Source organism: Pleurodeles waltl, chromosome 2_1, assembly GCF_031143425.1.
Source record: "Pleurodeles waltl isolate 20211129_DDA chromosome 2_1, aPleWal1.hap1.20221129, whole genome shotgun sequence".
NCBI lineage: Eukaryota > Metazoa > Chordata > Amphibia > Caudata > Salamandridae > Pleurodeles > Pleurodeles waltl.
The window spans coordinates 753,467,029-753,480,142 of record NC_090438.1 but is presented as its reverse complement, the minus strand read 5'-3'; the positions used below and the strand labels follow the sequence as shown (position 1 = coordinate 753,480,142).

The following is a 13,114-nucleotide window of genomic DNA, read 5'->3' as shown; positions in this document are numbered from 1 at the left end:
AGGAGCAATCATTTACACCAATACTTTTTTGTCAGCACACTAATTAGACTATTATGATACTCGGGTAAGAGACTTTAAATGAGTTAAAGGGCTTTTATTAACAGTTAGTAAATTCACATAATTGTATTCATGAGTTATTAGTCTTTAGTCATCACTGTAAATTCAAGTAATCCATTGGTAAGTATTTAAAAAATCAGGTATATTTCCAGATTGGTGTGAATTGCAAATAATCTAAAAATAATTCAGCAAGCATATTCCATCACTGAATTTCAATAAGCTAAATTAAAGGATTAGGTGACAAAATAAATCAGATTAAAGGTGTCCGTTCAAAAACCCAATAACTAGTTCTGATGAGAGAGTAAATGCATAAGCATAAAGCTTTTGTATTTAAGTAAAGAGAGTTTCAAGCAGGAACATATTCTGAGCTATAAATCATCAGACATCTTCTATAAATGAAAAAGATAAAATGGAAATCTCTCCTAAAGAGAAATAACTTGACAGACCTCCGAAAAAAGTCCAAAGTGCTCTGGCATTTAAAAGCTAGAGGGTCAGGCCTAGAGAGAACACCTCTACCTACTCTAGGAACATATGCTGATATAAAGTCAAATTAACTAATTGTGAAACACCTGGTACATTATGCTTTCCTGGGGTCCAGTAGGATCTCAGCAAACCCCGAGAGCAGGTATACTCTCCACTTTTTTCACGTCTTCTCAGTGGAGCACAGTAATACATCTTTGGACTTCGTGCACATCTTGTGGTTCAGACAGATCTTCATATAGGTCATACTTTCTCCAGTTTCCTTTCCTCCTAGTGAGAATCTCAATGTCAGTTGTCTAATACAAAACAAATGCCTATCCACTAATTACCAGAAAGATGGCGGAAAGTTACACAGTCTGGAGCAAGAAGGACAAACATCTCATGCAAAACAGTTCACTGCAAATCAGTGCTAATATATAATTCTGCTGTTAATATGGCATCAGTAGTTAGGCTAACGTAAGTTTAGATGCTTGCAACTCCTAAGTACGACTACTCACTACAAATTTCCATTTACCATACATGTAGTATTTTTACATAAACTTTTATATTTTCTACTTAAATGCGTTATTATTTTCAAAATGAAGGCATTTGCTTCTGCAACCCAAGGAATTTTTCACCTTCTGTGCTACTTATTTGGGGTGGTCTGTGACATTAATAACTTTGGCTATAACCAAAACAATCACTTTCTTTGGTGAACATTGCAAGCGTAATCAGTATCACAGTACTCCAGTTGGAACAGCAACATGCTATCATCAAGGCATATTTGTTCATGTAAAATGGATATCAATAATTTTGCCTTTCCTTTAAGAGTTACATGTGTTGCAGTTGACTATACCAATACTCTTCAGCTTGGCATTCCTTAAATTCTCACATTCCAGAATGTTCAACTTAACTCCTGTTACTTTTATACAGGTAGGCTTGTATCTTGCCTGCTCTGGCCTTTCAGCATTGGCTCCTGTACTCCAATCACTGGACTATCTTCGAAGCACTGTGCTTAAGCATATAACACTTTTTCACCCTCCTTATTTGTTTCCCAAGCTCTGGCAGTGTATTCCCTTGTGAGTCTGACAAAATCCTGTTGATAATTTTACCTCATTTCTAAGAAGCCCCTGGGGTTGATGTTGTTAGAAATGAGGTCTTTAGTTGGCTGTCCAAGTAGGGACCCTCACTCTAGTCAGGATAAGGGAGTCACACACCTAAGATAACCCCTGCTCACCCCCTCGGTAGCTTGGCACAAGCAGTCCGGCTTATCTCAGAGGCAATGTGTAAAACACACACACACCCCCCCCAATATTTCTAAACAACAAAAATCCAACATATACAAGCAAATATACCACTTTTTTAAAGTTAAGAGTCTTAATCCTGAAAAATCAGTGGTTGTATCCTGATGACACACAGTACCTTGGATGCGTCAAAAGCAAAGCTGATGCTTGCCGCAAAGCAGGTGATGCACTACAAGAGCAAGCGATGTTTCGATTATTTTCACTGTGGACAGGTGATGTGTGGATTCTTTTCCCTCCTGCCTAGTGAAGCGTGGAGTCTTTTTCCACCAGACTAGCGATGCATTGATTCCTAGTTGCGGAGCAATGTAGATGAAGAAAATGACACCCAGGGATGATGTGTGGAAAATCCATAGGCACAGTAATGATGGATCCGCGCTGAAGCAGTCGATGTGTCGATTTCACTGCCACGAGAAAGGAGCTTCATCAGTTTAAAAAAAAAAAAAACTCCTCCTCTCCTCCCCCCGCCCACTGCAGCGGCTCTGGACTGTGGATTTTCACTCAGATTACCAACTTCCACTTCCAAGGGCACAGGGACTGGGTTTGGCACCATTTATTCAGTCAGGACTCAGTAGAAGAGCTCAGGCACTGGCAGATGAAGTATTTGATGTCCCTGAGACTTCAAAACAGGAGGCAAGCTCAGTTCAAGCCCTTGGAGACCCTTGGAAAGCAAAATGTAGAGAGTAAAGTCCAGTCCTTTTAATCTCAGGACAGAAGCAACAAGCAGCAAGCCAGCACAGCAAAGCAACAGGCAGAGTGGCAGTTCCTCCTACAGCATCCAGCTCTTCTTCCTGGCAGAATGTCCAGAAGTGTTCTGAAGTTGTGGGGTCAGCAGTCCAATACTTACACTCATTGTTGCCTTTAAAGTAGACAAACTTCAAAGGAAAGTCTTTGTAGTGCACAAGACCCTGCCTCTCCCTGGCTTGGCCCCAGACACAGCCCTATTTAGGTGCAAGTATCATCTCCTTCCTCCACCGTAGTCAGGAAGACCAGTCAGGATATGCAGGACACACCTTTGCTCCCTTTGTGTGACTGTCTAAAGTGAATTCACCTACAGCCCAACTATCAGTCTGACCCAGACGTGCATTCAGCGCAGAGGCACAGAATGGTTAAGCAAGAAAATGCCCACTTTGTAGTTATGACATTTTCAAACTTACAGTCTAAAAAACGACTTCACCAAAAGATGTATTTTTAAATTGTTAGTTCAGAGACCCCAAACTCCAGATCTCTATCTGCTCCCAATGGGGAACTGCACTTAAAAGATATTTCAAGGCAATCCTCTTGTTACCCTATGGGTGAAATAGGCCTTACAATAGTGAAAAACTAATTTAGCTGTATGTCACTACAAGGACATGTAAAACACACCAGTACGTGTCCTACTTTTTAAATTCACTGCACCCTGCCCATGGGGCTGCTTAGTGTCTGCCTTATGCATAACTTATATGTAGTAAAAGTTAAGATTTGAGCCTGGCAAGTGGGTACACTTGCCAGGTCGAACTGGCAGTACAAAACTGCACACACAAACCCTGCAATGGCAAGACTGAGACAGGTTTGCAGGGCTACTCATGTGGGTGGCACAATTAGTGCTGCAGGCCAACTAGTAGCACTTGATGTACAGGCCCTTGGCACACATAGTGCACTTTACTTACCAATAAATCAGTAAATCATATATTCGAATCATGGATAAACCAATCACCAATCCAATTTAGACAGAGAGCACTTGTATTTTAGCACTGGTCCGCAGTGGTAAAGTGCCCAGTGTCCTAAAACCAGCAAAAACAGATCAGAAAAGATAGGAGGAAGAAGGCAAAAGGTTTGAAGATAACCCTGAAAGAAGGCCCATTTCCAACAATTGTTCTTTATTGATATGATAAACTACAGTGTTAGCTGTCTGCCAGAGTTGAGTTAAGGAACAAAAAATTACAAATAAAAATTCTGAGGTCAAATGGGAATTAGTTGCTCAGCGCCTTAACCTCTAGCACCGAACTCGACTGGTGGCTCTTGTACATAACTGTTCCACAGGAGATAAAATAATGATTTTTCAAAGTTCATACATCCAGATGTATCATTTATTCTTTTTCACAAGTGTAATTAATTTCATATTTAAATTCTTCATAGGCTCAAAGGGATTTTTCTTCCTTGCAAGCACCTGCTCTGAGAGGTGAAGGGTAAAACCTTTGATTCTAATACCACTAACAGTGGGGGGGCTTTAATTTCATTGGACTGAGAGTTTTCTTTTGAAGAATGAAAATGGCTAGAATAATTAATTACAAGTAAAATGTTTGCCATCTGGACTATGGAAATGCTGGTACTTAAATAATTAAGAAAGGGAGCACTTACCGAACTTTGATAGAACAAATATCCACATACTCTAGAGCAGGAGTCCCCAACCTTTTCTATAATGAGAGCTGCTTGTGATCAGTGAAACTAGTCCTGAGCTACTAATGACTTTGATCATTGTTGCAGTAGTGACCAAATCAGATACAACCACAAAAGTGACCATACCCTGCAGGATTATAGAAGTACCCAATCAAAAATATGTCACAAATAAACCTAAACTTACCTATAAATATTTTACTTCATGATGTTGTGGTTGTTATTATTCTGGATACAAAGTTTAAATACTCAATAATATGATGGAACACCGACCACTCTAATGCATAAGCCAGGGATACTAAAAGCAATATGGGAAAAAACTTTATTAATATGTTTTTTCCACATGACTAATGAAACAGCCACAGCAACAGGTGCCCACTGGCACGAAAGGAAATACTGACAGCTATAAATCTTCCAAAAACACATGAATTATCATTGAAAGAAGTTTTAAATGTAAATATTTTTGGGATTTTCATTGATTTTGTTTTCAGTCATTTGCATGTCACGCTCTCAAATTACAAATATTTACTTTAAATATACCCTTTTCGTTTTTATGAGCATATTCCACAAACATCTTGTCTTTTTCACATACTGTTTCACTGATTAGAGTGTTGCTTCAAAATCACAAATCTGTAAATAGGGAGAGGGGACAGTTGGTTATATTTCAAGTCCTGAAGGTTGTCACTGTGTGCAATCTGGAGATGTATTGTGCTGCCTTCTTCAGTGTGTCTGGACCCTCTGAAATACATACAGTGCTGGGCTGCACTTCAGAAAGCTACTTCCAGGGTACTGGTGAGCTACCAGTAGTTCCCGAGCTACCATTTGGCCTTAATAAAGGAGTGGTCCCCAAAACGTGCTGGCTGGCTGTACCTGTTGAGAATTTATGGATTAAATTAGTTACTCTTACAAAGAAGAATAAAGATTAAACAATTTGAATTAATGGGGTTTGTCTGGATATATGAACTTTGACAAATCATTAATTTAACTTCTGTGGAACATTTATGTACAAGGAATAAAGAAAATACTACAAAAAGGAGCTTTGAGCTTAGCCACCTTCATCCATACAGTGCAGAGCAATCAATTATTTACATTCTTCAAAATTTATAATGTGGCTTTTCTCCTACTACTTTCTTCAAAGTACCCCTTTAGCTAACCTCAAGTTTCACTTGCACCAAGAAGTCAGTTTTGGCATAGCTTTGTTTACTGACCAAGTGAGTGATTTCCTTAGCACATGACAAAGATTTGGCAGTTCTAGGCACAGGATAAATCCAGTTAACATTGTGTCGAATTATGTGGAATTTTGTGAAGTGATCCGATTGACCTCTTTTTGGGATTTGTTGCAGGTCATCTTTGTTGACAGGTCTTTTATTTTGTTTGTTCTATTCGCCAGATGCTCTTACTGAAAGGCAGGTTTGCTTTTGCGTCTTGAATGGAGACCGGCCAGAAATTGATGAAACATGGCCACTCGAAGTTGTTGGATTGATGCAGCGATGCTGGGATGGAAATCCAGACAAAAGGCCTACTTTTGCCGGTAAGCACGCATGTATTGTAGTTGCAATTGGATAGTGCTTTGTGTGTCTGAGATGCCAAAAAGGCTTTTGTTGACTGTAGCAAGCTACTCTGTAGATCTTAATAGGTTAAAAGTATGTGTCTGTAATATGGCTGAAGCATGTAACACTGTGGGGTAAATGTCTGTAGTGGAGCAAAGGCGATGATTAATAAAATTCTCAAGCTTATGTGGCATTGTTTTTCTACTTGGAAAGATATGGGTTGTAAGTATGACCAGCGTGGGAAGCGTTTTGGTGTAGTGTGTCCTTAGTAGTGGCTTGCTATGACAGTGTCTGCGAAAATACAGCCGCAAATATGATATGTTGTAAAAGGGAGTGAGACACAGCTACTCTTGTGATTATGCCTCCAACCCTTGTATGCAATATTTGTTGCTTGTTCTTGGACTCTTGAACCATCTGCTGGGGATCTCAACCTTGTGGGGCAGACTGGTTCTGGCTCTTTACATGTGCAATCCCATTTCATCTGTTGGAGATGATCCAGGTCTTTTTTGCTTTCCTGAATTTCAGGTGTTCTTTGATATTTCTTGACTTTTAAGTTTTACTTGTGCAAAGGATGGCCCTGTACCACAGGTGACCCTTTGGCAACAGAGTGCATTAATGGAGGAGCCATTTGGTATGGGTAAATGTTGGTGCTCTCAAAGGGTTGATGTAGTTACAAAGGTCTACATGTGGTGTTTGACTTGCTGCTGCATTTTGGATTCTTTGTAGACTTGCAAGTGACAGTCTCATGGCATGCTGTCACTGAAAACTGTTGCAAACCTCAAAGTTTTCACTTACAAATCATTATCAGGTGTGTAAATCTGATTAGTTACATGGAAGTAAACCATGACTAGAATAACACCCTAAATGCATTAGGCTGACAAAAATCCTTGGACTGGAAATGTCCGTAATGGCACAGAGGGAGGTGGTCACTCTAGAGTAGGGAAAAAAGGGACCTAATGTGAAGTCAGCGTGGTTTAAACAAAACAGAACTTGGGTGATAGTAGTCTGTAGCTTCTGTGGAATACCTTGATGTCGGAAGATGCTTTTTTCCTTGGCGAGATGTAGGGTTGGGGCGAAGGGGTATAGGCTGTAGTCCATGATCATGCCAAGGCTGGAGTCCAGGATCATGTCTAGACTTTTTGTTTGATATAAACTTCAGTGTAGCAGTCCTCACTTGGTTGTTTGGTACTGAAATATGGTATTTTCTCTAAGTTTAGAAAAAATATGTCAAATAGTGCTACATGTAAAGCTAAGTAGATCTTCCTATGGAGGAATATTAAAGGCAGTTACTGGAGTCCATTCCTTTAATGAATAGACATGTTTTATGCAGCTTTGAATTTGTTTTAGTGAGGTGTGATATTCTCTGTCAGTGTAAAGTACTATGCTATGGAAGAGTCTAACAGTTATGTATGTGTTTGAATTTAGTTTTTTTGTAATGCTTAGTAATTATCCTTCTTCGCAGAATGTGATCAGATCTTTCGGCCATTTTATTCTTCGCGCCTAGAAATGGATGTGGAGAAGGATGTGGAAAAATTGAAAGTGAGTACGAAGGAGTATTTCAATTTCTTGAAATTAAAATTAATTTCCGTAAACTTGCAGAAGTTTTTATTTTTTGTGATAGAGAGATAACATTTCCTGAAATAATTAATGTTTTCCTGAACCCATTGGTGGAGCTTTGATATGGGAACAACTTCTTATCTTTGCTATGACTAGCCGTATATTTTGATTAGTCATTGCTCTAGGGTGGGGTCAATCCAATAATAATTTGCCTTTAGGTTGAGCCCTTTACTTACTGTCATTGCTTTGCTCTACAGCTTTGTTATGATGGTCTCTTCTACTCCTTTTGTTTTTCCTTGGGCCTGCCTCACAAAGATTCACACGTAAGGTTTGCATATATTTCTGAAATTCTTTAAGAAATTCTGAACTCCAGGAGTACCTCCGGGAAGCTTCATTAGTCGTAGACTCCGAGAAACATTCTCATAGATGAATATTTACGCTCATGAAAATGTATCAAATCTATATGTTCGATGGCATCTGTCGCTGTAGATACGCATGTTCTGCAATAGCTCGCCATCTGGTGTTGGGCCGGAGTGTTACAAGTTGTTTTTCTTCGAAGAAGTCTTTCGAGTCACGGGACCGAGTGACTCCTCCTTTTGTCTCCATTGCGCATGGGCGTCGACTCCATCTTCGATTGTTTTTTTTCCGCCATCGGGTTCGGACGTGTTCCTGTCGCTCCGAGTTTCGGAACAGAAAAAATAGTTAATTTCGGAAGATTTTCGTCGGTATTGTTGCGTTCGGGATCGGCGTACTTAGATTCAACACCGCATCGAAGATCGAAGAGCTCCGGTGCCCTTCGGGGTAGTTTTTCGATCCTCCGTCGGGGCCTGGTCGGCCCGACCGCGTGCTGAGGAACGCCGATGGAACGGACCCCGTTCCGTTTCTGCCCCAAATGCCACAATAAATACCCCTACACAGACCAACACTTGGTCTGCAACCTGTGCCTGTCACCTGAGCACAGCGAAGACACCTGCGAGGCCTGTCGTGCGTTCCGGTCCCGAAAAACACTCCGAGACCGTCGAGCCAGAAGACTTCAAATGGCGTCCGCACCGACAGCCCGACGGGAGTTCGAGGAACAGGAAGAGGAAGGTACCTTCTCGATCCAAGACTCAGACTCCGAAGGATTCGACGATACACAAACCGTGAGTAAGACGTCGAAAACCACACAAAGAAACATTTACAAGGCCCAGGGGACGCCACTGCCACCAGGCCATGGCTCAACCCATAAAATCGGTGACCGACCGTCGGCACCGAAAAAGGCCCAAACAGTGCCGAGATCGTCCGACTCCGGTCGAGACACCGGCACGCAGCCTTCTCGGGACCGAGAAAGTGCTGGAGACAAGCCTCGACACCGAGATGCCGGTGTGGACACGGCTCGACGCCGAGACAGCGGCACCGAAACAGATCGACGCCGAGAGGTTTCGGCCCCGAAAAGGAAAAAAGTCACCTCGGAGCCGAAAAAACACGCAGACAAAGTTTCGATGCCGAAACAAACTGCAAGCGACCCAGCTTCAGGCTCTTATACAGAAGAGCACTCGCTAACCTCCCAAATGCAGAAGCATAGGTTTGAGGAAGAGCTACAAGCAACTGATGCGGACCATACGCAAAAGCGTATCTTCATTCAGCAGGGGACAGGAAAAATAAGCACCCTTCCCCCCATTAGGAGAAAGAGAAGGTTGGAGTTCCAGACGGAACAAGCACCACAACCAAAAGTGGTGAAAAGAGTTACACCACCACCCTCTCCTCCGCCCGTGATTAACGTTTCACCAGCACAAACGCCATCACACTCCCCAGCTCACACCACCATGAGCCAGGGTGACCAAGACCAGGACGCATGGGACCTATACGACGCCCCAGTGTCAGATAACAGCCCAGAGGCATACCCTACAAAACCATCTCCACCAGAAGACAGCACCGCGTACTCTCAGGTGGTGGCTAGAGCAGCACAATTTCACAACGTAAGCCTCCACTCAGAACAGGTCGAGGATGATTTCTTGTTCAACACACTCTCCTCCACCCACAGCTCCTACCAAAGCCTGCCTATGCTCCCTGGTATGCTCCGGCACGCAAAAGACATATTTAAGGACCCGGTCAAAAGTAGGGCAATCACACCAAGGGTGGAAAAAAAGTATAAGCCGCCTCCTACGGACCCGGCTTTCATCACAACACAGCTGCCACCAGACTCTGTTGTTGTAGGAGCAGCTAGGAAAAGGGCCAACTCTCACACATCTGGAGATGCACCACCCCCAGATAAAGAAAGCCGCAAGTTTGATGCAGCTGGTAAGAGAGTCGCAGCACAAGCTGCAAACCAGTGGCGCATCGCGAACTCCCAGGCACTACTTGCGCGCTATGACAGAGCCCACTGGGACGAGATGCAACATCTCATTGAACATCTGCCCAAAGACTTCCAAAATAGGGCAAAACAAGTGGTTGAGGAGGGACAGGCCATCTCCAACAACCAGATCCGCTCCTCCATGGACTCTGCAGATACAGCTGCACGGACAATTAATACATCTGTAACTATCAGAAGGCATGCATGGCTCCGAACGTCTGGATTTAAACCAGAGATTCAACAAGCAGTTCTCAATATGCCTTTTAATGAAAAAGAACTGTTCGGTCCAGAAGTGGACACAGCGATTGAGAAACTCAAAAAAGATACGGACACTGCCAAAGCCATGGGCGCACTCTACTCCCCGCAGAGCAGAGGGAATTACAGCTCATTCCGTAAAACGCCCTTTCGAGGGGGGTTTCGGGGTCAAAGCACACAAGCCAGCACCTCACAAGCCACACCGTCCAGTTACCAAGGACAGTATAGAGGAGGTTTTCGGGGACAATATAGAGGAGGGCAATTCCCTAGAAATAGAGGAAGATTCCAAAGCCCCAAATCCCCTACTACTAAACAGTGACTCACATGTCACTCACCCCCTCCACACAACACCAGTGGGGGGACGAATAGGTCATTATTACAGAGCATGGGAGAAAATCACTACAGACACTTGGGTTCTAGCAATTATCCAACATGGTTACTGCATAGAATTTCTACAGTTCCCTCCAAACATACCACCAAAAGCACAAAATTTAACAACACACCATTCCAATCTCCTAGAGATAGAAGTGCAGGCACTATTGCAAAAGAATGCAATCGAATTAGTGCCAAACACACAAATAAACACAGGAGTTTACTCACTGTACTTTCTGATACCAAAGAAGGACAAAACACTGAGACCAATCCTAGACCTCAGAGTAGTCAACACTTTCATCAAATCAGACCACTTCCACATGGTCACACTACAAGAAGTATTGCCATTGCTAAAGCTGCACGACTACATGGCAACTTTAGACCTCAAGGATGCTTATTTCCATATACCAATACACCCATCGCACAGGAAATACCTAAGGTTTGTATTCAAAGGAATACATTACCAATTCAAGGTACTGCCTTTCGGATTAACAACCGCACCAAGAGTCTTTACCAAATGTCTAGCGGTAGTCGCTGCACACATCAGAAGGCAGCAAATACATGTGTTCCCATATCTAGACGACTGGCTAATCAAGGCCCATTCGTTAATAGAGTGCTCAAATCACACAAATCATATCATACAAACCCTCTTCAAACTAGGGTTCACCGTCAATTTCACAAAATCCAAAATTCTGCCACGCAAGGTACAACAATACCTGGGAGCCATAATAGACACATCAAAAGGAGTAGCCACTCCAAGTCCACAAAGAATTCAAAATTTCAACACCATCATACAACGCATGTATCCAACACAAAAGATACAAGCAAAGATGGTATTACAACTCCTAGGCATGATGTCATCATGCATAGCCATTGTCCCAAACGCAAGACTGCACATGAGGCCCTTACAACAATGCCTAGCATCACAGTGGTCTCAAGCACAGGGTCACCTTCTAGATCTGGTGTTAATAGACCGCCAAACTTACCTCTCGCTTCTGTGGTGGAACAACATAAATTTAAACAAGGGGCGGCCTTTCCAAGACCCAGTGCCACAATACGTAATAACAACAGATGCTTCCATGACAGGGTGGGGAGCACACCTCGATCAACACAGCATACAAGGACAATGGAACGTACATCAAACAAAACTGCATATCAATCACCTAGAACTTCTTGCAGTTTTTCAAGCACTAAAAGCTTTCCAACCAATAATAGTTCACAAATACATTCTCGTCAAAACAGACAACATGACAACAATGTATTATCTAAACAAGCAGGGAGGGACGCACTCCACGCAGTTAAGCCTGTTAGCACAAAAAATTTGGCATTGGGCAATTCACAACCAAATTCGCCTAATTGCACAGTTTATACCAGGGATACAAAATCAACTCGCAGACAATCTCTCTCGAGATCACCAACAGGTCCACGAATGGGAAATTCACCCCCAAATACTGAACACTTATTTCAAACTCTGGGGAACACCTCAGATAGACTTGTTTGCGACAAGGGAGAACGCAAAATGCCAAAACTTCGCATCCAGATACCCACACAAACAATCCCAAGGCAATGCCCTATGGATGAACTGGTCAGGGATATTTGCTTACGCTTTTCCTCCTCTCCCTCTCCTTCCTTACCTGGTAAACAAACTCAGTCAAAGCAAACTCAAACTCATATTGATAGCACCAACTTGGGCAAGGCAACCCTGGTACACAACGCTGCTAGACCTATCAGTGGTACCCTGCATCAAATTGCCCAACAGGCCAGATCTGTTGACACAGCACAACCAAAACATCAGACACCCAGATCCAGCATCGCTGAATCTAGCAATCTGGCTCCTGAAATCCTAGAATTCGGGCACTTACAACTTACCCAAGAATGTATGGAAGTCATAAAACAAGCAAGAAGGCCATCCACCAGGCACTGCTATGCAAGTAAATGGAAGAGGTTTGTTTGCTACTGCCATATTAATCAAATACAACCATTACACACAACTCCAGAACATGTAGTGGGTTACTTGCTTCACTTACAAAAATCTAACCTAGCTTTCTCTTCCATTAAGATTCACCTTGCAGCAATATCTGCATACCTGCAGACTACCTATTCAACTTCCCTATATAAAATACCAGTCATTAAAGCATTCATGGAGGGCCTTAGGAGAATTATACCACCAAGAACACTACCTGTTCCTTCATGGAACCTAAATGTTGTCCTAACTAGACTTATGGGTCCACCTTTTGAACCCATGCACTCCTGCGACATACAGTTCCTAACCTGGAAGGTGGCATTTCTCATCGCCATTACTTCCCTGAGAAGAGTAAGCGAGATTCAGGCGTTTACTATACAGGAACCTTTTATACAACTACACAAAAATAAAGTCGTCCTAAGGACCAATCCTAAATTTTTGCCAAAGGTTATTTCACCGTTCCATCTAAATCAAACAGTGGAACTTCCGGTGTTCTTTCCACAGCCAGATACCGTAGCTGAAAGGGCACTACATACATTAGATGTCAAAAGAGCATTAATGTATTACATTGACAGAACAAAGAACATCAGAAAGACTAAACAACTCTTTATTGCATTTCAAAAACCTCATGCAGGAAACCCAATTTCAAAACAAGGTATAGCCAGATGGATAGTTAAATGCATCCAAATCTGCTACCTTAAAGCTAAACGACAGCTGCCCATTACACCAAGGGCACACTCAACCAGAAAGAAAGGTGCTACCATGGCCTTTCTAGGAAACATCCCAATGCAAGAAATATGTAAGGCAGCCACATGGTCTACGCCTCACACATTCACCAAGCACTACTGTGTAGACGTGTTATCCGCACAACAAGCCACAGTAGGTCAAGCTG

At 42.5% G+C, this 13,114-nt stretch overlaps 1 protein-coding gene across 1 annotated transcript in view; it reads left to right on the top strand.

Annotated features, from left to right (window-relative positions):
- The window catches only part of RIPK1 (receptor interacting serine/threonine kinase 1), a 259,789-nt gene that overhangs the window by 125,078 nt on the left and 121,597 nt on the right, over window positions 1–13,114 (top strand). The window contains exons 6-7 of the mRNA XM_069217742.1: window positions 5,584–5,724; window positions 7,206–7,282. Coding sequence (XP_069073843.1) covers window positions 5,584–5,724; window positions 7,206–7,282 — 218 coding nt within the window. The remainder of the gene's footprint in view (window positions 1–5,583; window positions 5,725–7,205; window positions 7,283–13,114) is intronic.